Source organism: Scaptodrosophila lebanonensis, unplaced genomic scaffold (genome assembly GCF_003285725.1).
Source record: "Scaptodrosophila lebanonensis strain 11010-0011.00,11010-0021.00 unplaced genomic scaffold, SlebRS2 tig00000001-arrow-pilon, whole genome shotgun sequence".
Taxonomy (NCBI): domain Eukaryota; kingdom Metazoa; phylum Arthropoda; class Insecta; order Diptera; family Drosophilidae; genus Scaptodrosophila; species Scaptodrosophila lebanonensis.
In genome coordinates, this window is record NW_022060529.1 from 21698423 (window position 1) to 21720909 (window position 22487).

The 22487-nt window shown below is 37.0% G+C and overlaps 2 protein-coding genes and 1 long non-coding RNA gene across 7 annotated transcripts; 2 read left to right on the plus strand and 1 right to left on the minus strand.

Moving 5' to 3' along the window:
* Nucleotides 1-2290: 2290 nt before the first annotated feature.
* LOC115634831 (calcium release-activated calcium channel protein 1) lies at nt 2291-22442 on the plus strand. 5 transcript variants are annotated; one of them, XM_030532753.1, is made up of 4 exons: nt 2291-2564; nt 11664-12119; nt 19192-19338; nt 21512-22442. In XM_030532753.1, exons 2-4 carry the CDS (start codon nt 11700-11702, stop codon nt 22046-22048), a joined length of 1104 nt encoding a protein of 367 aa, XP_030388613.1. In that variant the 5' UTR covers nt 2291-2564; nt 11664-11699; the 3' UTR covers nt 22049-22442. The 5 variants fall into 5 exon arrangements, with proteins under 5 accessions (XP_030388613.1, XP_030388612.1, XP_030388609.1 ...); XM_030532752.1 differs by lacking the exon at nt 2291-2564 and having other exon boundaries at nt 11462-12119; XM_030532749.1 differs by lacking the exons at nt 2291-2564; nt 11664-12119 and adding an exon at nt 15908-16558 and having other exon boundaries at nt 18208-19338.
* Nucleotides 6952-8924, plus strand: LOC115634832. Its single transcript, XM_030532754.1, has one exon. The coding sequence runs from the start codon at nt 7848-7850 to the stop codon at nt 8718-8720; it is 873 nt and encodes a 290-aa protein (XP_030388614.1). The 5' UTR covers nt 6952-7847; the 3' UTR covers nt 8721-8924.
* On the minus strand, nt 12195-12833 carry LOC115634833. The gene is made up of 3 exons (XR_003996458.1): nt 12677-12833; nt 12392-12587; nt 12195-12313 (listed from the first exon to the last, which is right to left on the minus strand). It is a non-coding gene; the product is annotated as an uncharacterized LOC115634833 (long non-coding RNA).
* Nucleotides 22443-22487: the final 45 nt, after the last annotated feature.

Consider the following 22487-nt stretch of genomic DNA (forward strand, 5'->3'; position numbering starts at 1 on the left):
TATTTCGTTAATATATCAAACCACCCCAGCCACTAAATCCTCAACAAGTTATATGCATCTGTGGAACTGCAAGAGCATGTTTGAATATACAAGACGAGTTTTCTAGGGTTAATAAGCAAACAAAAAATTGCGCAAGCGCAAAGTACAAACAACAAAAGGCACAAGTGTGCGGAAATTGTGTTTAGAGTTGTTTGCCAAGCAATGTTAAGCTCTTATACAAATAGGTGAGAGCAAAAGCAGCAACAAAAATTGTGTAGGCGCGATGCTAAAATATAATGCACAAATATTAAATAAAAAATTTATTTCCTGACAGTTTTGATTATGGATAGAAATCTGATACATTCAAAAATTTGAATGCATACATTGATAAATACACAATTACGTTAAATTAAATAGTCGAAAAACACGTCTTCATATCTCATGATTTTGCATCACTCCGTAGATTACGAAGGGTGAACATCAATGACCAGCTGTTAAAAACGTTAAAAATATAACAAAGTACAGAAACAGTATATAGATTGCAGCCCATGACCATTGATGAACAAAGTTCAAAGTTCAAGTAAGACACAGTGGAGATAAGGGTAAATAATACAAATACTGTAAAGCAATCAATACTAATGATTCCGATTGCAGCGCATTTGTTTATTTTGAATTATTCCTAAATATCGATGAAGTCATACTTTAAGCTGCTTTCCTTTAACGCGATTTTGGAGTCGAAGCGTGCAAGTGTTTTTTAAAAATTTCAAGCACCCTATATCGACAGCATTAATTAGCCGTCTTAATAACATATTTATGTAAATACATATTTTTTACTAGAAAATTCACATATCCTACATTTGGCAAGGTAAACAAGAATGACTTCCCACACTAGTGCCTATCTGTATTTAAATACAGTGTGCAAAAAAAGTTTAAGTACACTTTGTATTTTAAAGAATATTCGATGAAACTAGTAGGGTTGCGAACAAGAATAATTCCAAAATCTTCAGATTATTATTGGTTATATATTTATGAACATAACAGTCGTTTTTTTCTTACATATCGTATCAAACACATGGAAATATCATTGAAAACCAAAAAAAAAAAAAAAAATCACTCCAAAAAAGTTTACGTACAGTCGGCGAATCTTAGCTTAGCTTGTTATATTTTAGTTATATTAGTATTTAGTGGGACCTCCCTTTGCAGCAATTACAGCTTGTAAGCGTCGACGCATACTTCTTACTAAGCCTTGGGTGTCGTTTCCAGAAATGTTTTCCCACTCATTCGACAGTATTGTCTTTAGCGTAATATTATGCTTGCGTCTCCAACAAATTCCAAATATATTCGATAGGATTAATATCTGGAGATTGTGGGGGTGTACACAACTGTTTACAATTATAAAGCAGCCATTCTATCTATATCTAGATAGAGATTCGAAAAATAATGTGCTGCCTCTCTAAGCATCGCCTAAAAGTATGCTACAAGACATTAGTTATGTATCTTACTTTTGTGATTACTTTTGTTTTTGTTTTACAACAACGAATACTCCAGAATAAATTATAAATTCCAAAATTTTCCCTTAAATATTGCTCCTCATTAAAAACGCATGTCCTGTTTAATTGGTCTCAAATAAAGAGTGCAACAAAAATAAATAAATATGGACTGCAGCTTTATGATACCAGTTTGCCGTTGCTATGGAAACGAGGTTCCATATCTCTCAATGCACTTTTCGGCGTCTCGTCTATGCTGCGCATTTTCATTCATTCACAGTCGTTGTAGACTTTCAAACGTGTGTGGTTGTGTTGGTCGTGTGGCGGTTTTAACGGCGTCATCTTCTCATCATCATCGCCTCGTCGCCTCGTCACTCGGCTGTCGAGCAGTTTTTCTTGGCTGTTGTTGTTCATTGTGCTTTTTGTTGTAACTGAAGCGCCATTTCAGACGTTGGTTTTTCAAAGATTCATACTTAAAAAATAAAATGTGCAAATATTTACGCTTGTGCTAAAAAAAAAATATATACAAGTATAAACAAACCGGCTCACTATTGTTAGATGATGATGAGTGCGCCGCCGCCAGTAAAGATAAAACCCCGATGATCTCTAATGTCAGTGCTGATAACAACAGTTGCTACAAACTTGGGCACACGCTTACATATTCATACACAAAGTACATGTACATGTACATAGGAATGTACATACATATATACAAATGTTCGAGTGCCTATTTTTTTTTTATATGTTGATGGCCAAGGCCCAGAGAAAAATTCAAAACCGGGCCCAGTAGTCAAGTGAGTGCGTTCAGTGCCGCCGGTCGTGTCTGGGTCTCTTGAGTGAAAGAATTTGAACAACAATTGGAAACTAGTTCTCAAGAAGTTTGCATTTAGAAAGCGGTATAGAAAGCGCAGTTGCACTTTCCAAGCTAATCATTAAATCGTTTTATAAGTTTTCGATCTGCCCCACTCTGTATTCTTATATTCCCAGCAATATACTTGTAAACAGGAAGTGGGGCTTAAAATTGTTGCTACCTAAACGTAATACTTCGTGCATAGCCAACCATTCAGACTATCTAGTCTGCAGTCGTGCAGAATACAGGTGAGTTTTAAATGATAAATGATAATTGCAATTTGTAATTCTAATAGCTTGACATATGACTGTAAAAAGGCACAATATGCTGTTAATTGTTATTGTAATTTATGCGTGTCGCAACACTTTCGTTTGATTGGCTTTGGTAAATATTTATAACTTGGATTTGAAATCAATTAAGCTCAATTGGAAAGGGCAACTACTATGTCAATAGCAATAGCATTCGATGAGCACAAGCCATGATGATGAGGCTGTGCAAATGTCAATTCTATAAAATGATCATTATTTGGCTTCATTTCGCGTGATTTTGTTTAGTTGGCACTTAATTAGTAGCGTTTCAGACAATACGGCACGCAATCCATCAGATTTGGAGCCTTTTGCCCAGCCTTATAATAACCCATCTGGCCAGATGCTTTGTAATTATTTTCTACGGCACATATGTATGTAATTGCACTATTCAAATATCATTCACATAACGTGCTTTATATCGTACAAATCGCACAAGGCGTAATATTCTCTCCAATCTATGATAACAGTGGGCAGCGCAATATTACTTACCACACTGATAAAAATAATCTTCTAGTTGGATATTCCTAATCTGTTATTTCAATCCAAATAAACGTTAGAATATGATAAATTTCCATTTATATTATAAAAGCACAATAAGGGAGCGGAATGGCAAGAATCCTACAACATATCGCATACGAGCCTAGGGTTCATATAAAATTCCAAAAACTTTAAACACTAGTTTCCAGTAGAAAAGACTAAATACAAATTATTGTTAGAAGCGCAGTCTTATCCATAAAAATATAACAAATAATCGCAATGAAACAAAATATTTAGTTCTTAGAGATGTTATAGCATATAGTCATAGTTCATTTGATCATTTAAGGGTTGACTTTTGGTTATAATACTATAAATACTTTCGAATGTAATTTTGTTTATTTTTGGAAGTAAAAATAAAATATAAATGTATATTAAATAAGAGAAGTGTCATACAAAAATAGTTACCTGTTGATTTTTGTCTATTCGTTGAGTAAAATGATTAATTATAGCAAAAAAAAAAGTGAGTGTAGCATTTGTGCAATTCATTCGATGCACTCTACTGTGTAGCTATTAAGTATTATTATTATTACTATAGTCTAACCTGAAGGCATCGACTTTTAGACCAAACTTTACTTTGCATGTCTCTGTGGACTTTCCCAATGCGGCCCCAGGGCTTTTTCTGTTTAAAAATTAAAAACAAGTCACGGTATGTTTGAACAACTGTTAGGGAGGGGCACTCCCCAGGGGAACATTAATTAAGTTTGATTTGATCCAACTAGTTTTACATACTTACTCACATAAATGCAAAAGCGGCCCTTGTCTGTGAATGCATTGTTAATTACCTATCTTGATTGTGGCATTATCAATAATAATGAATGTATTTATGAATTTACTTAGAAATTTTACAAGTAAGTGAATGAGGGAATGAATGTAAAATTAACGACCAATTAAATGCCTTGTTTTATAAAATACGATCGAAAAGTCAACAGGCCTTATGGCTTTGTCATCAACTTGTTATCAAAAATTAAATTTCAAGGCCTGTTTAAATTTGCTCTCATCTTCACATCGCCATCAAGTCGAAAGTGTCACTTGCTGTGCGCAATATTTGATATATACATATGTATATGTACCCGTATTAATGATAAACAATCAAAAGACTGACATTTACAAAATTTATTAACAGTTGACAAAATCATACATACGGCTTTTGTTGCCATGACGGCATCAAGTTACGCTCATGATTGACGGAACGCTAGTCTAGCGTTCAAGTGAGTGGCAAAAACGTGTCAAATTATGAAATATGTACTTTGTGGTTGCCAGCAAACTTAACTAAAATATAAAAAAAAGAGAGCTAAAACCTACACAGAGGTATGCAGTTGACTGCCCCCATAATGTAAGACCTCTTAAACCTATTGATACATCAGATTTATATCTTCGCTTTCATCAAGCGTCACTGTACTTACTATATCTCGGTATACTTGTACAATACAATTTGAAAAAACTACGCTAAAGCTTGATATTTGATCGTTTGTTTACAAAAGAGAGAGCTTTTTTGTCCAAACAATTCTACACAGTGTGTCGAGTATCGCTGAGAAATTCACAGAATTCGTACTCTTAGATACGAGAGCGCTGTAGCATGCCGATAAACAGAACCGGAAATTCCAGAGTTATTTACATTGAACTTTGATTGATATCAAATAAGCTTTTTTTTACAACCAAACGAGAGCATGAACAATAAGAACTTCAAAAGAGCTCTTAAGGGGGGCAATTCATTATTGTGCGAAAATCAGGAAAGACATTTCGTTTGACATATGTTTGTAAACCAATGCTTCAAATCGAATCATTAACACTTTTCAACCACTCAATTTTGTAAAAACAAAACCTAGTTTTCGAACCTATTAAAAACAATTAACCTATAAACCTATTAAGTGAGTAAAGGAATTTGTATACGTGTTATTAAAATTATTTAATGTTAGTTACTGGACAGAACGAATTATCGGTAGAAGGTGTTGTTCAGTAGCGACAACAATACTTATTTCAATACGTTCATTTTTTATGCAAATTGGCTATAAAAGCTATAGTCCATAACCATTTCTCGGAAGCATATAATAGGATTCATTGTTTTATCAGTTTATTTATTCAAACATGTGTAGTAAGAAAAGAGTTCACAATAAAATGTAAAAAATCATTTGACATTTTTTATTAGAAATAATTATTATTACATACCGTTTATATTATCCTTATTTTATAGCTCTCATAATAATATTTTTTTTGTTAAATATCTTTATCATTTTTTATATATTTTTTTTTATTTTATACCAAAATATAATAAAATATAATTTATATATAAATAACAAAAATTTGATATGTACTACTTATAAGTTTATCAAGTTTAAGAACGCTTCGTGAAACAAAGTTTATTTTAGTTGAAATAAGAAAAGGCGCGATGGTGCTGGATATAAGTGAGTCAGCTCTTCTTGTTATATTTTATTACAAAATTCCTGTTCACTTTCTCAGGTTTCAAAAATTCCAAAGTGGCAAAGAATATCCCATCGTCGACTACATTTATAATGATCTTGCTTTTAAAAGAATGCTTGCTAATTTCGTTAGATTTGTCGTAATCTTCACGCCAATAAAATCAATATTTAATTTTCTAATGGACAGCATTCGTGCGTGGTGCGAGAATAACTCAAGGTTCTTTGGAATCTAAACTAAGCAGATATTAAAATGTTCATTGTTGTGATGCCAAAAAGTTGATTTAAACATTCAAACAATTCAAACACTTTGAAAAACACGGTGAGAAGGACAGAGAGACAGTGCTTAAAAAGGCACACACAACCAAATATGTACGAAATTAAATTAAACAAATATGCACAATGAAAAATGCATTAGCAACAAAATAAAAGCAACGTGCGGATACAACTAAGGAATAACTGCTCACCCGGCTGACCGAAACGGTTTGCAAGTTTATAAAAAAAAAGAAGAAATACCCAACAAGTGTGTACATACATACATACATACTCGTATGCATAGTTATGTACATACCTACAGAGGTTTTTCCCCGAGGAAAGCAACTTACGAGTAAAGCATGGCCGGCGAGCAGAGCGTGCCAGAGACAGCAAAGCAGAACTGAAACTCACAAAGTAAACAAAAACAATGGAAAAAAGCCTGTAGAGCTACGGGGCGTGGCCGAGCAGGCGGGCGGTCAAGAGTTAACCGCAAAATACTCTGGCTGTGTGTTTTTAATCAAAAGTTTAATAAATTGGCGTGCTTGCTTGGCTGAAGAAAACGTTATGCGCGCAAAACAATTTACTCGTCGCGACTCACGACTCGCACGACTTCGCATCGGCCGAGCAGGTACAAAGAAGCTAAAAGATATTTTGTCAGTTGGTTATTCGATGTTCTCTTTTTGTGACGTACCATAAAGCAATAATTTTAACATTTTGTGCCACGTGTAATCTACCGCCCAGTTACATTCATAAATATCGCTAATTTTATATCTAGACTTTAGATATTTTATCCATATTTGGTGAAGAGAAAGTGCAAACAAAGTAAAGTAATTAAAAAATGAAGCAGAAGTGCAACAACAAGAACATAACAAAAATCAAATCTACCCACAATTTCAGGGACAGGGCGCGTAAGATTATCGCGCGCTCACTCAAGCATAGATGACGTACCTAAGCAGTGAGAGTAAAAAAAACAAAATGGCTATACCTTCTCTCTTGCTACCGTGCTTGGAGCTCTGAGCTCCAATTTCAATGAGAGCTTCGCTTCGTGAGAGCTTTGGTTTTGATTTCAGTTTCAGTTTTAAAGATCATTTGGTGTCGTGCACGTCGTCGAAGCGAGAGCGGGCGGCAGTTGTAGACGACGGACAACGAGAAAGCAAGTGTATGAAAATTAATTTGTGTACTTAATACATAAATAAATATAAATAATTAAATAAGTAAAGCTGTACAATCAAATCGACAATTGTGCTAATAGCTCAGTACAAGTGCACAGTGGACAACAACACAAATTGAGTGCATAAAATAAAAGTCGAATATTGATTGAAAGAAGAAAAACAAACAAAGCTCCAGTCGAACACACACGCTTACACATCAATGTCAAGTGGTGTGGCAAAGAGAGCTCGAACGTACAAAATCCGGGGTCAATAGCGCTACAGCTACGGCTGATTAACGTCTAATACTAATACAAATGTACATACATATGTATGTATGTATATAAAGCAATTTATGAAAAACAAATGAAACAAAAACAACCTCAGCAACAACAGCCAGTACTAACAAAAAAGGCGGAATCTTGAACGCACAAAACGTGTTTTCCAGAAAACGGGCAAAACAAATCAAAAATAACACACACACACACAAAGAAAGAGAGACAACAACACGCATAAGAAACCCCAAAAAACAATAATAATTAAAAACAGCAGCAAATATAAATCAAGTCTGGCCAGACCGAACAAACTTGCACTTGAACTTGCGCACTTAACACTCGGAAGCGCATCGAGTCTCGTCTATAAGCGCCCGACCGACCAACCGACCGACGGATCGACTAACAAGGGAAGGGAAGGGGAAGGTCGTGTGGTTGTTGTGCTTGCTCTTGCCAAATATGATCAACTGGCACACAACACAAACCTGAGCAAGCGTAAGCGTGACCAAGCCAGTCAGCCAAGTAACACAATACCGTGAAAAGATTGCATGTTCTTGGCACACACGTCGTATACGTAACAGAACCCCAACGCGCAACATGGAACGCTCGCACAGCTGCAGCAACTTTGAGGCCAGTGGTGGGGCTGCTGAGCAGCCAAAGCCACATGCCGGCAGCAGCGATAATCTTCCGCTTAGCATCTCGTCCAGTTCAACGCAACACTTTCCGCCCAATAAGCCGCTGCGCAGAAGAAAACTGCAACGCCAACAGTCTGCCGTCGATGTCGATGATATCGACATGGATATGGATTATGCCGCTGATCTAGAAGAAGAAGCAGAAGATGCCATTGTCATGCCACGCTTGCCCAAACACTTCTATGCGCCACAACATCTGCATTCCCAACATCCAACGCTTCCAAATGCCACAGCCCTGGCGCTGCAACGTCACATATCCTGCAGCAGCACCAGCAGCAGCATTTACAGCAGCAGTAGCGCCCCAACCCGTCGTTGTTTGCGTCACGAGGAGTCCTTCGACTCGTGCAGCACGGCACCGGAAATGAGTCCCTTGGCACAACGGCAGCATCACTTTAGTAGTCTCCTGTTACGTGACAGCTCCGTGCAGTCGGACTCGAGTCGATATTCCAGCGTAGACAGTTTGCTGGAGTCCCGTAAACCCGATCCTGAAGCTATACTCATTAATCTGGGATTCGGACCCATCGGTTCCGAAGACATATTGTCGCGCATACCCAAGCGCTTCCTAAAGCCCTCCCAAGTCCGTGGCATTGATACAGAGGCTTTTGTGAAAAGACTGCAGCTGGCTAGCTCATTGGCCGATTCCAGCGTTCTGGGATATCGCGGACTAACGGGCAATCCAGATATGCCACCATCCTCGATTGTCGCGAAGATAATGGAACGTTTCGAGGTGAATCAGCGGAAGAAGTCAATGGATTCTATCGAGCAGACAATGCGATGATATATTTAGTTACTTACCTGTTTAGTTCTATGGCAGCATATTTGTAAAATATTGTGATGTTTAGATCTTGTCCATAGCTTCTAGTTATGCCACGTACTTAGCAATTTTTTATGTAATCTATCAATTTTATATTTTATTTTAATTGTCATAGACTTAAGCAATCTTTAAGAGCATTAAAAATCCCCTTAAATCAATTAATATTAACATGCAATTATTTTGTTTTCCTTAATCGGTCAATTTAGCCAATTTGAATAATAATTATACTTATCGATGTCTCTGAAGCGAAGCGAAATGCTTTATATTTTGAGAAGAATATATGAATGGTTGAGAATTCCGTATTACGTAACGCACTTTTCCTGATGTTACAATATTTCAAGCAAATAAATGCAAATAATAGGATCGTCCAGTATGCAAGTTCAAAAAATCTGATTGTATATTTTACAAAAAAGATTCACTGAGTGCATTTTAGATATATTTTATCAGCAAAAGTATGCCAAGTTCAAGTTATACAATATTATCGTTATTCCATTTATAAACAGCAACAATGCTTGTTTTTATTTATTTTAAATTAAAATTAGAAACAAGCGTCATCATCGCCAGACAAAAACACAAGAACAATGCAAATATTGTAGGGACTAATGTACTTATGAATAAGTACCAGCAAATACAGAATACGATATGTATCTACAGATATTTACATAAATATGTATGTTTGTATATACATATGTGCAAATACAGAAACGTACATGCAAACTTATTTATACTTATAACTTTACATTCGTTATCGAAAGTTGAGTTTCTTAGAAAAGATTTATTAATAACCATGAGCGATGACTTCGCTACTTTTGGATATATCTTATGATATAAAAAAAAAATAAACAAACAAACAACGCGGATGTCCATACTCAGCTCAACTGGGGAACATTTGAGGATTATATTTTATTGATTTCAATTGACTTTAATTGTTTGCATGCAGCCGGACAACCAGTCCAAGGTAGAGTCATTAAAAAGACCGATTCAAAGAAAGTGTTGGCGCCAAAGCTCCAGATACATACATACATATGTATGTATGTGTGTACATATGTGAACCAGATCTGTCCAAATCACGAGCATAATAAATGCTAAGTTGAGTGCACAACAATTACCTCATTCCATTCCATTTGACCGTATGACTTTTTTCCATTTCTAAATAAACAAAACGTCAAACAGTCGCATTTGCTGATAACTGATAATGGCATTTGCGTTAATTTGTAACACCCCGAAGGTGGCGCAGGGCTATAAAAAGAAACCGAGCCCAAATAATAGACAATTTTTATATCTGTTTGTTTATTTACCTTATAAAGTTCAGCAAAGATAAATGCCAAATACATATATAGATACTAAACTTATTGCCCACATAAAAAGAGCAACTGTGATAATAGGCTTATTGGGCACATGACTTATTTCTTGGCGAAGATTTGTTTGGCAAATTAATTCACGAGTACACAAACATACTTTTAAAAAAAATCCCCCACCTACTTACACACATACCTAAATACACTTCTTTGAACGTACATACACATGCACAATTGTTTGTACGTTGTTTATCGGCCTCAATTAATTTTATGCAAAACGAGCAAGTTCAAGGCATTGCTCGATATTAAAACCACAACAATAGCAGAAAAAAATGTATTTAGTTGAAAAAACACTGCTGTGATAAAAATAAACTGTCAAACGTTATTGTTGTTGTTTTTGTTGAACACCGCCTACGCCGGAAGACTGCAAAAGAAAATTTGCATTACCCCAAAAGAAATACAATTAAAAAAAGAAACACCACAGCAGCTACACATATTCAAATTAAGAAAATGCAAATGTGTGTCACTGCTACCTAGTAGACAAGAAAATAGTTTTTGCTACAACATTTTAATTAACACACAATGTGTGGGTGTTTGATTTATGGGAATATTCATAAATTTTTGGCAATGCTAAATGCAATACTATGTCACTGTCGCAAATAAATTTAGCAGCTAACTAATAGTTCGCTGAATACCATTTTCACAAGAAAACAAACTAGATACAGCTTGATTATATGCATAACAATTTGAAAATGTTAAATTTATAACTGTTTTGCTGTTGTGGGCGTTGCCACTTTATGTAGTGCTGCCAGATAGCGACTGCTCAGCTGCTTGCTGACAGTACGCAGTTAGGGATGGACAGAAATGTGTTGTGCCTGTTACTGCGATTTTTTCACATCATTTAATTTTGATTAAATTACAAGACAATATTTTTAAGTACGGGCTATACTTGTAGACATTTATCAGGGAGTGGTAGGTTAATTAATAAATTAATATTTTTTAAGCATATAATTATATATTAGTTCATTGGCTGATTTATTACAAATATCAGATCAATAAATATTTAAAGTTAAGACAACTTTAAATTAAACTGGACTTTCAAAACGTTTTAGAAACTTATTTCATTAAAGTGGTAGTAGTTTTTTTAAGACCAATACGAAAAATAGTTTAGTTTGTAACACCAAATCAAACTTACCGACAAAAAATCAGTACTTTTTTCTTCTACCAATAAATACTTTGGATTGTGACATTGTAATTGTGGTACTTTGTCACCACGTGACTTGTTTGCTCGTGACAATATTGCGCATCTATAATTTAATTTGTGTGCGAAATTAAAAACTTGTATCTCACCTCTAGCTCGAGTAACTTCTGATAGATTTGATATTATGTAGAATCGCGCTATTGTTTGCGTTTTGCCGATATGTGCAATCATTTTTAATTTGCTTATTGTCAAGCACCCGTCCGTTCTGTACTTAATTTTCACACAATAACTGGCCGTGCACCCTATATTTTTGTTTTTGCTTAATTTATTATCTGCTTGGCTGTACTACGAATATTTTTGCTTTGTTGATACTGATACATCTATGTATATAAAAATGTATTCCTCAAGCAACGCACGATCCGGGACCGTTGTTGTCGCCCCAAAATGTCTGTTTGGACTACAACGGGCTCCGCTGGCCTAGACACTGCAACACCCCCACTGCAGCAACTAACTCAGTCTCAGCCACAACCGTTGAACCCAAAAACAGTAAGCAGTGCATTCCTGCAAGCTCAACGCCACGCTGGCGGTAATTTCAATTTCAACGCTGCCACTTTCCTAAATCAAACCAACGGAATCTCGACTTCAACATCCACATCCCAGCATTTCCAACACGTTGTCGCAGCCGCAGTTGCAGCCGCCACATCGGTGGCAACTGGTCATCATCACCAACAGCAACATCAGCAGTTCCACAATAACGGCAACAGCCCGACCAGCAGCAGCAACAATAGTGCCTTTAAGCGTCCCAGCATCAACAACTCGCTGAGTCAATATCCACCACCAACCGCAAATCCAAATTTTGCACAGGTAAGAGCCAATAACAAATCAATACCATTATTTTCATACAATTTATTTTATTGCGATCTAAAAACTCATCAAAATCTGTACTATGGAAGCTGTTCACGCGTTAATTGAAAGGCAGCGGAGCGTCACGAGAGGCTCACATTGCGCTTGGCCTCCGTTTCAAGTGGAACGAGATTGTCCGCATCCTAAACCAGTGTCTGAGTGTATGTGTGCATTTGCGTGTGCGCTCTTTGTATTACATACATACATACATATATACACATACATATACATACCTGCAAAAATATTGAACACAAAATTCGAGCTTATGTATTGGCATGACGTCATAAAAAGCGTGCTTATTGTCATCGCCCCCAACTTATATTCAGAAACGAAAAACTCTGCCGTATCCCCAACTTACATATTCGTATAAATGGCTCATTAAGGTTGCTGTTTACTTATCAGCTGTTTACTTACGATAAACCATGTACCCTGGGTATATAAATTGAAGAATTGTTGCCGAATTCTCAACGAAATAAGGCGGTCGCTTAAAAAAATTAATGATAATAAAATGTACACACCTTCCTGGTCACTGCTTATCTCGTTTTGTTTTCAAACCACTTGGTTCCCGTATTTTTATAAATTTTATGTTTTGTGGAATTTGGCGGTTTTCCCATCGGCGGAAGTGCGCCGGAAGGGTTCCCTGTTATCGTATTTATGCAAACACTTGGCACCTATAACACAGCCTTCCCATTTCCAATTATTTAAACAAATAACTGACAAAAGGGAATACTTAATTTATTTGCTAATATTGATATTGTATTATGCTTAAAGCTAACAGAGGGCAGGCTGGCTACTGGGGGAAAGCCCAATGCTATATTTTTAGTTGTAAAAAAAATAAATAAATGTAGATATGCTCGTATTATTTTATTATAGTTATTCAATGGAATATTTTGAATAGTTATTTGCATCGAGTTTTAGATTTGAATTTTAAAAATTCTCATAATTTTCTCACTCGTTGGTATCCGTTTTACAAACAAAAATTAGCTGTCTCAAATGCTAAGTTATTAGAAACCCATCTCGACTGAACCTTGCACTCACATTAAAGGTAATTGACTATAGCCATATAGTCATTATTAATTGACATTCTTATTAGAACTAAAAGCATTGATAGTTATGCCCTTGATCTTATTGACGCTCTCTGGGCATTCTTATGTGGTAGAAATGTTATATTTTGTTAGAATATTACTGATTAAAAAAAGTTTTATATTATGGAGTTGGATATGCTTCCATCCGGCAGTTTGTACATACTTTGTACTAACCTTCCCCCTTTCAGCGTTCGGCTATATGGAATAAAAAAAACTCAAATTTTAAACCATTATTTATGTATGTATATTGTTACAATTAGTCAAACTTCGTCCATGCAATTCTTGGTTGTTACCCATTAACCACTGGTCGTGAGTACCTTCACTTTTAAACTTCTATGTGTATTAGAATATACTATATTTCGAAAGGTATTAGGCCACTCTCCTATTTAAAATTTCAAGCACTCCTTTAGCTACTAACACACCGCAGCCCAATGCGTCAACACAATTATGTAAACATTTTTCTATTTAAATTATTACTCTATCTACATTTTTCTGGCATTTGGTGCAAAATCTATTTTATCTCAAAGGATACCTATCCAAAACCATTGCGAAATTTGTTACCTGGTATCAATCACCTCGTTTCAATTAGAACTTTTCAGCCGCTTGAATATAATGGCGATAACCACATTTGTTCGGGCGCGGTAGTAACTTGCAGTCGCGTCTTAACCGCAGCCCAATGCGTCACTCAGTAAGCCAAGCCATAAACAGGAGAGTTGGTCTCTGCTAACCAAACCATTAGCTCCTACAGGCATGCGATTAAGACTAAAAACATTGTGGTAATAGCGAGAATCACAAATCGTTTAGAGAATCCGATGCCGGAAAATATCATAGGCGTCAAGAATATTATTGCACATCCCGGTTTCCGGGCAAACTGCTTGTATGACCTCGCCGTATTGGAGCTGCAATGGTATATCCCCAAATGTCATCAAAATGCTTTACCCATTAGAATAGCCTACTCTGAGCTGAAATACGAACAGAAGTGTCAAACTATGGGTTGGTCACAGATGTTCACGGTAGGTTGAGGAGTAGGATTGAGTTATATTCCTCAGAACACGTTCCATCTACATAATTTACATCTTCTACAGAATGGACCTTTAACAAGTGAATTGCTTGTATTGGATGTGCACAGGCAGAACTGTTCTAGCTGCGAGGATGTTTTAACATCACTTTCCTGTCCAATTCCCAATCTGATTATGGAGACCGATGAATATTATGACAATATTTGCACAAGCGATATGGGCGGTCCACTCATTTGTGATGGTATCCTCTACGGCATTGCCGCGGGTGGTCCAAATAGAATTTGTGGAGGTTCCATAGACACGCTGTACAGTGGTCTCTATGAACATAAAGCCTGGCTCGACAATGTTTTATCGCAAAGCATGCGCCTATATTTCCATTCTCCAGTAGTTTTTATGGTTGTCTTGTTGGCCATCTTTTGCTGATGGGTTCAAGAGTTAAGTGCTTCAAATTTATAATAAACACAATGTATACATATTCGATATTAATTGAATTAGCAGTTTATTGCCTCAAATCAGTTCAGGGCCACTGCACGCACTTGGCAATGGCATCCACATTTTTTTCTTTTTCGACTAAATGTTACAAGCTATGCCAACGAAAATTGCTTTTATTTCCCCCATTTAATTCGATTTGATTAAACAAAAAATAAATAAATAAAGAACGACAGGTAAAAATACTGATTGATTACCGAATGTGTTGCTTTTCTATTGTGTACTCTTAAAGGTAGGAGTATACTATCAACTCGTACAGGTTTATGTAACACTAAAGAAAAAGGTCTGGCAGACTTACAGACTTACTTCCTCTATTCTATAAGTAAATAAAAATAAATCATCATTGTTTCGGATTCCGAAATCCGATCGTATTATTCATTAGGTTTCAAAAGGGTTATTTTAATATAAGTTTGTATTTCAGTATTCAATTTCTGAAAGTTTAGAAGCTTTCCCTATATACATATATGTTGGAAATAATTTTACTGGAATGTAATTTTATTTCTGCATTAAGAACGAAAGTAAAAGTAATTTAATTCCGATGAAAAACATTTCCAACGTTTATCCAAAATTTAATGATTGGCAAATCACACAATTAAAATTTTTTATGTACAAATTTAAATCCATGAAAAAGTATTCGTTTTTTAAAAATAGTTGTATAAAACAGCTATTATCGAAACATTTTAAAACTTTTATAATTTTCTTGTGAAATGGAAAAGTAAAATTAAAAACAAGTCATTATTTTTATCGTTTAGAAACTGCAACCTTTACGCTATAAACTCGCTCTAAAGGACGTATTTTATTTGAATTCTATTTGTGACTTAAAAATATATATACAAGTATGTATCTAAAACATGAATATATTTTTTTAAGAGTATCTGAAAGTCATTCGTAAACTGTTTCTTCCGCTCGCCTGCTTTAGTTCTTTGCTCTCTCTCTCTCTCTCTCTATCTCTCTCTTATTGTTATTGCTTCTGTTTGTGTGGTAGTTGTTGCTGTAGCTGTTGCTTACTGTCGCTTATACGCTTTCATTCGTACGCCATTAGTAATTCGATTTTCTGTTGTTTTTTTTGCCAACACCGCAGCCACCGTCGCCGGCGATTTGATTGTCGAATTTGAATATGGCGCGTCGCTCCGCACCGAATCGCATCAACGTCGCCAACCATCACCAAATCATCCAACCACGTCCGCTTTTGCCGTCGCCCTCGTCTTCGTCAATGAATAACGCGCCTGGCAGCCCACACTGAGGCACAAGCCGTTGTCGTATCAGTTAGTTGTTAACTTGCAGTCGTTGCCGCCGATGCTACGTCGCGCATTCGAACCTCTCGCACCACTCGAACCACCGCCGCTATTCGCGAATCGTCATCAAGGAACACGCACGCTCATAGTGTCAAAGAGAAACAGAAGGAGAGAGAGAGAGAGAGATTGAGAGCGAAGCAGACAAATAGACAGGCGGCAGACGCGATCAGAGTGAAATAAAATTGATTGTTACATGAATCCGAATCTGAATCTGAATCGCGATTGTGTCGAAAAAGTGGAATTACTTTTCAATTTCTCGTTGACGCTGTCTGCGTACGGAAGTGTTGCAAAAATGAGAAATCTCGTGCCGCGTCCAACATAAATAACAACACTTACATACATACATACATATACAGTGTTTAGTCATACATACATACATACGTATGTAATGTACGTGGTGTGTGTTTCTGTGTTTGTGTCCGTATGGCGTTTCAAGTGCAAACAGCCCACAACGGTAATAACCGGGCCATGTCTCAGTTCTTACACACATTCGTACCAATTGTGTTGAAATGGTAGAAATTTCTCAAGTGCGCGCTTCTCTGCGAAAAAAAACACAGTTTTCTTTCAATTTCTTACATTTTATGAACGTATAAAATGTTTATAAATAAATAGTAAATGATCTTTCAATACGGCGGCACAGGCTAAACCCACACACATACATAATTATCATACATACAATGTAGATGAGATCAAGTGAAATCATTTCACTAGATATAGTAGACTGTCGTCTATGGGATACCCTCTTCTAGCAGCCACCAAATAATAACTCATAACTAACCAACAACTGGTAGAACAGAAAACGTTTTCGATATTTAACTTTGCTCAATTATCAAAATAATAAAAAATTGAATAATTGCCAAGGGTTCGTTCTGTGCAGAACACAACAACGTATTCATAAAAATAGTCGGTATTTAAATAAAATGCAAATTTTTTAAATGAAAGGTTATATATAGAATGTTTCCTAAAGACATAAATCCACACCACAGCTAATCAAGATCAACTGTTTCACTCTAGAGCTGTGTGCGAATTTAGAATTAACAGAAATGTCGTCAATCATTTTATGTCATGTTTTCAAAAGTTACGGAGGTGTGTGACATTTAACGGTCACGCACGAACTTTAAACTATTTTATCATAACAGAACGATGTCATAAACACTTTGGTCTTGTCTGTATTATTTATTTAATTTTTTAAAACGTAGAAACATTTTTGATAATCCAAAACAAAGAAAATATCGTTTTATTTTTTCTCAACTGTAATAATTTGTTTCCAATTGTAAAACAATAGGCGTTATGGCTTTAGAGATCGATGCTTTCTGTGCTAGCTTATATTTCATTTTAAAAAAATGTTCGACTTCGTACATTCTTCTCGTCTCGTGAGTTTTCGTGAAAGCATGATCTCTTCGCGATTTTCACGATAATTTTGGCAATTGTCTCGTTTGCGAAATTCACTTCATTCACTCTTTCACGATCACGCACAATTCTATCATTTCTTTCTGAATGTTACATGACTTTTCACTCAACGAATGTGCTTCATGCTCTTATTAGTATAGAGGGTAGGGCATGTAGAGATCGCGCTGAAAAGGCGCTGAAATTCGGTCGGGTCGTCGCATAATTAAGCAACTAACGCTTGCATATAAATAATATATACATATGTACATACGTACATATTTGTGTATATGTATTCAGAATAATTGCTGGCCGATTGTCGAGCAGTAGTAACATAATGAGACATTTATCATTAAACAATAACAAACAGCAGTCTGAGTAAGAGCAATGCAAAATCAGTGAAGTGAAACGAAAAAAATAAAAATTATAGGAAAATGTTATAGTGAGTGAATGGGAATTGAGATTGACGTTGATTTGCATTTTTCTATGCATTGGCCCAGCGGCTTGTGTCAAGATAAGCAAAATAAATGCAAAAAAAAAAAAACTTGACCAGGGGCAAGCTCCAAACTTGCAATCAAAACTATACTCAATAAGAAATATCTGTAATTGTTACTGTTTTTGTCTGTATGTTTTTAAGGTAGTTTTGAAATTCCCAAGTATTAACTAAAATATGTACATATGTATGTATGGATTTGTGTGGGTAAAGCCGTTTAATCACAGAGCACATGCTTAAGGTTTTTTTCGTTTCTGTTCCTCTGCACATCTAATCATTAAGCTCTTGAACAGACTGACCCGAAAATTCGCTATAAAACAAGATCAAGCAAGGAGAGAGAAATATCAGCACATACAGAAAAAATTATTATAGAACTGAGCAAAGCAGAATACCAATTAGCCAAATAGCAAAAGCAACAACAGCAACTATATGCGTTCGAATCCCTACGAGTTGCCACACAAACCGCCCAGACGTAAGCAGCAGCAGCAGCAACAGCAACAACAAGAACAACAGCAATTGGAGAGTGCGAAGGACGAGAAGAGCAATTATAACGGCATCAACAGTATGTACTCAAGTCTCCGTTATGCGCGCACAAACCTCAGCCATAGCAGCCTCTTGCTTAACCATCAGAGCTCCTCCGTCGACAGCGCCGCGCCCACAGAGCGTACAGAGAGCAGCGAAACGCTAGACAACGCCAGTGCGCCATTAACAGGGTCGCCGCCAGCGCACGCTCTTGGCCCCCGAATTGTGCCCGCTGGCCGAAGACGGTATGAATTCGCCAATGCTGCTCAGCGTCCCCCGCATCCACCGCCAGCATCGGCCATAGCCAGTGCCCTGCATGCTACGGCCAAATTGGCGGCCAGCGTTGATCCGTACACAGCCGCCGCCACCGCCTCCTCCACATTTGTGCCTGCGCCGCATGTCTGCCCCGCGGGCCATCAACATTGTTTGCCACAAGAGTACAGCCTTTGCGATTCGTGTCGTCCACTGCGTTTTCACAGTCCGAGCAGCAGCAGCAATCTTAGTCGTCCCAATCAATCGGGTCCGAGCAGCTGCAGCTCGGGTGGTTTAGCGCATCAGAAAAGCTATAACGAATCAGCACGCTGTCCCAGCTATAATCTCAATTCTCCAAACGCTGGCTCCAGACGCTTTCAAGCGCCATCGCCGTTTCCGCCGCCGCTGCCACTACCGCATGCTTCCATAGCACAGTCATCCACCCAATATCTATTTCGCACCTACCAACAGCATCAACTCTCTCGATTTCAGCCGCGCCGCGCCGGCAGCGTCAGCATGTCCCAATCTGGAGAGGATCTGCATTCGCCCAGCTACTTATCGTGGCGCAAGTTGCAATTAAGTCGTGCCAAACTAAAGGCATCCAGCAAGACGTCCGCCCTCCTCTCCGGCTTCGCAATGGTAAGTCGAAAAACTCAATAATTGGCTAGACAGGCAAATAATCTGCAGACTAATATACTTATCTTATTAAATCAAGTAAACCCCTAAGAAATCTGCCATAATTTTAAACTAGGGAATTAGGAATTTCTTCAAGGCGCAGCAAAATAATTATAGTTACACCCATTATAAATTCTTTATAGCTCATAATGGTCAGGGTTCAACATTTTGTGGGTTATTATAGGGGATGAGAAAGTCATCTACGGGGGCTATGACACAAAAATTGCAACGGAAACAACATTTCCGAACAATCGTCATTTTTTAGCAGCATTATTTTCTCAGTAGCCGAAAGATATGTCTTTGAAAGTAATTATCCACCATTTTCAGGATATAATTAAACAAAAGTTATTGCTAATAAATAAGCTCATAAATACAGCCCGCGATTGTTTTGTAAATTTTTATTGCGAGGGCAAGTCAATAAGTTGTGAGAAAATCAAACACAACTAACCGCTTTAAACGAATTGAAAAGAGAATTTTGCCTTAGTAATTATATTGTTGAGGATTAGCCTCAAAATAAAGTAAAATCCTTTTATATAATCTTCACGTTACATTTAGTAGCTTTGCGGTTGAATCTTGTTTACATTTCGGAGCTAATATTTCAATATAAAGCGGTATGTCTACAGAAAATTATAGATAACTAATATTGACTGATCGATGAATTCAAGAATGCGGAGTTTATCCTCATGCGACGATTTCAATGGCTTTTAAAGCCATTAGATATTGCCGGTGATTGGCTTTCATCCTCAATAAAAAAGTAAAACAAGTAAAAAAGCTAAAGTCGGGTGTCCCGACTTTGAAATACTCTGTACATATGTTTACAATAATTATAGAAAATAAAAAAAATTAAGAAAATTAAAGTAAAGGGTATATAATAGCACATTTACATAGCAATTGCGTCTGTGTGAGTGTATGTATGCCTATGCGCATCTATTCGTGTCTGTGTAAACATGTGTGCAGTCAACCAAAGCACCAGCATCAACAACAGTCGGGGGCAGCGATTGAGCAGCGCTATAACTTCTTTTAGTTCGAAATTCGAAGAATAACGAGAGTTAGAAAAAATCGCAATTTGCATGGGAGATGGGGGAGGGAGGGAATTTCCAAAATACACATTTTCTGCGTATTCACATAAGGCATCTGGGACTAAAATTTGGTGTTCCTAGATCTTATAGTCTCCGAGATATAGGCGATTATTCGAATGGAAAATCGGGAAAACCCCCATAGGGGGGAAGTGGGGGGGAAAATCAAAAAAAAAAAAAACTCGTATAGAATACACACATAAGGCATCTTTGTACAAATTTGGTGTCTCTATCTCTTATAGTCTCTGAGATCTAGATGATCATACGGACGGACAGACAGACAGACAGACAGGGCTAAATCGACTAGTCTTGTCATGCTGATCAAGAATATCAGCATGCCATATCAGGGTCTGCCACGCCTCCTTCTGCCTGTTACATTTTTCAGCTCGCGCAAACCTCTTGTACATTTCTTGTACAGAGTATAAAAAGTAAAAAAATAAAAGCAATCTTAAACGGGTGCGAAAAATTATAGATTTTCAGTTTAAAGTTAGTTACGAGTGAAGATCTAGTTCAATCTAAAGAATTAATTAGAGGGAAACATAAGCATGCTTATTAAGGAATATCCTTAAAAGAGGTGTAGAAAATATTATTTATACAAATACGTTAAATTAAACTTAAAAGAAAGAAACCCTAAAACAGAATCTAACACAACTACAATTAAATCTAGTAACGCAACTGTCTTTTATAGAAATTGATGAAAATGTATGCTCTACAATAATAAACCAACAATCTTTTCTCTGGCCCTCGCAATTTTTTGAATTAAATATTTTACATAGAAAATTGGTTGAGAGGGAGGCATACAGATGGAGGGCGTTGCAGATCGCATAAATTAGTTCTTATACACATACATTCATAGAAATGTATATGGCTTGTCGCATCTGTTGCCAAAAAAATTTACATTTCGAATAAGTAGCTAATAATAATAATGAAGGGGTACGCACGTCACCCCGATCCGCCTGCTCTTTAGCTGCATTCGAGGACTATCTCTCCAAATATTAATTCTCTTTCTGTCTCTCGCTCTCTCTCTCTCTCTCTCTCTCTCTCTGCTTCTCTCCGTACAGGTGGCCATGGTTGAGGTGCAGCTGAATAACGACACACAGGTGCCGGCGGGCATGCTCGTTGCCTTTGCCATTTGCACCACAATGCTGGTGGCGGTCCATATGTTGGCTCTGATGATCAGCACCTGCATTCTTCCCAATATAGAGACGGTGTGCAATCTGCACAGCATTTCTTTGGTCCATGAATCTCCGCACGAACGTCTGCACTGGTACATTGAGACCGCCTGGGCGTTCTCCACACTACTGGGCCTGATACTCTTTCTGCTCGAAATAGCGATACTCTGTTGGGTGAAGTTCTACGATCTGAGCCAGCCTGCAGCCTGGTCTGCCTGTATTGTACTCATACCCGTGCTAATTATCTTCCTGGCATTCGCCATTCACTTCTATCGCTCGCTGGTTACTCATAAATATGAGGTTACAGTCTCGGGCATACGAGAGCTGGAGATACTCAAGGAGCAAATGGAGCAGGATCATCTGGAACACCAACACAATACGCGCAACAATGGACTGCACTATGGCGCCGCCGGTGACATCGTTTAGGAATGCAAAAATATGTACGAGTAGTATTAAAGAATGGGAACACACTCTGTACGAGTCAAAATAAAGAAAAAAGACACCCGCACTGGGAATCATCAGACAGATGGACAGACAGAAACCACACGTATATTGTGAATTTGTAGTTCGTGCAAATTGTGATACGCATAAGGCAATAGATTTGTGTGTTTTTTTTATAATTATACATACATATATACTATATGTTACTAAATATTTTTGCGTATTGTCATTGTAAACTAATTATTGACAAGCGCTAATTTTATGAAATACTTATAAATTTATTGTACCATATTTATTGATAGGTCAAATAATATCCATAAGTGAAAATGCGTTGTAGTGTAATTAAACGGAATTATTTTCCAGATACCTCAAGTCAAAATGGTTTCCAAAGCAAACAATTTTGCCACGACAACGACAACAACAA

Bases quoted from the DNA above. Each gene is read 5' to 3' on its own strand.
- LOC115634832 (XM_030532754.1), top strand. From the start codon at position 7,848: ATGGAACGCTCGCACAGCTGCAGCAACTTTGAGGCCAGTGGTGGGGCT.
- LOC115634831 (XM_030532749.1), top strand. From the start codon at position 18,355: ATGCGTTCGAATCCCTACGAGTTGCCACACAAACCGCCCAGACGTAAG. The intron at 19,339-21,511 runs GTAAGTCGAAAA...CTCTCCGTACAG, and splicing joins TCCTCTCCGGCTTCGCAATG to GTGGCCATGGTTGAGGTGCA.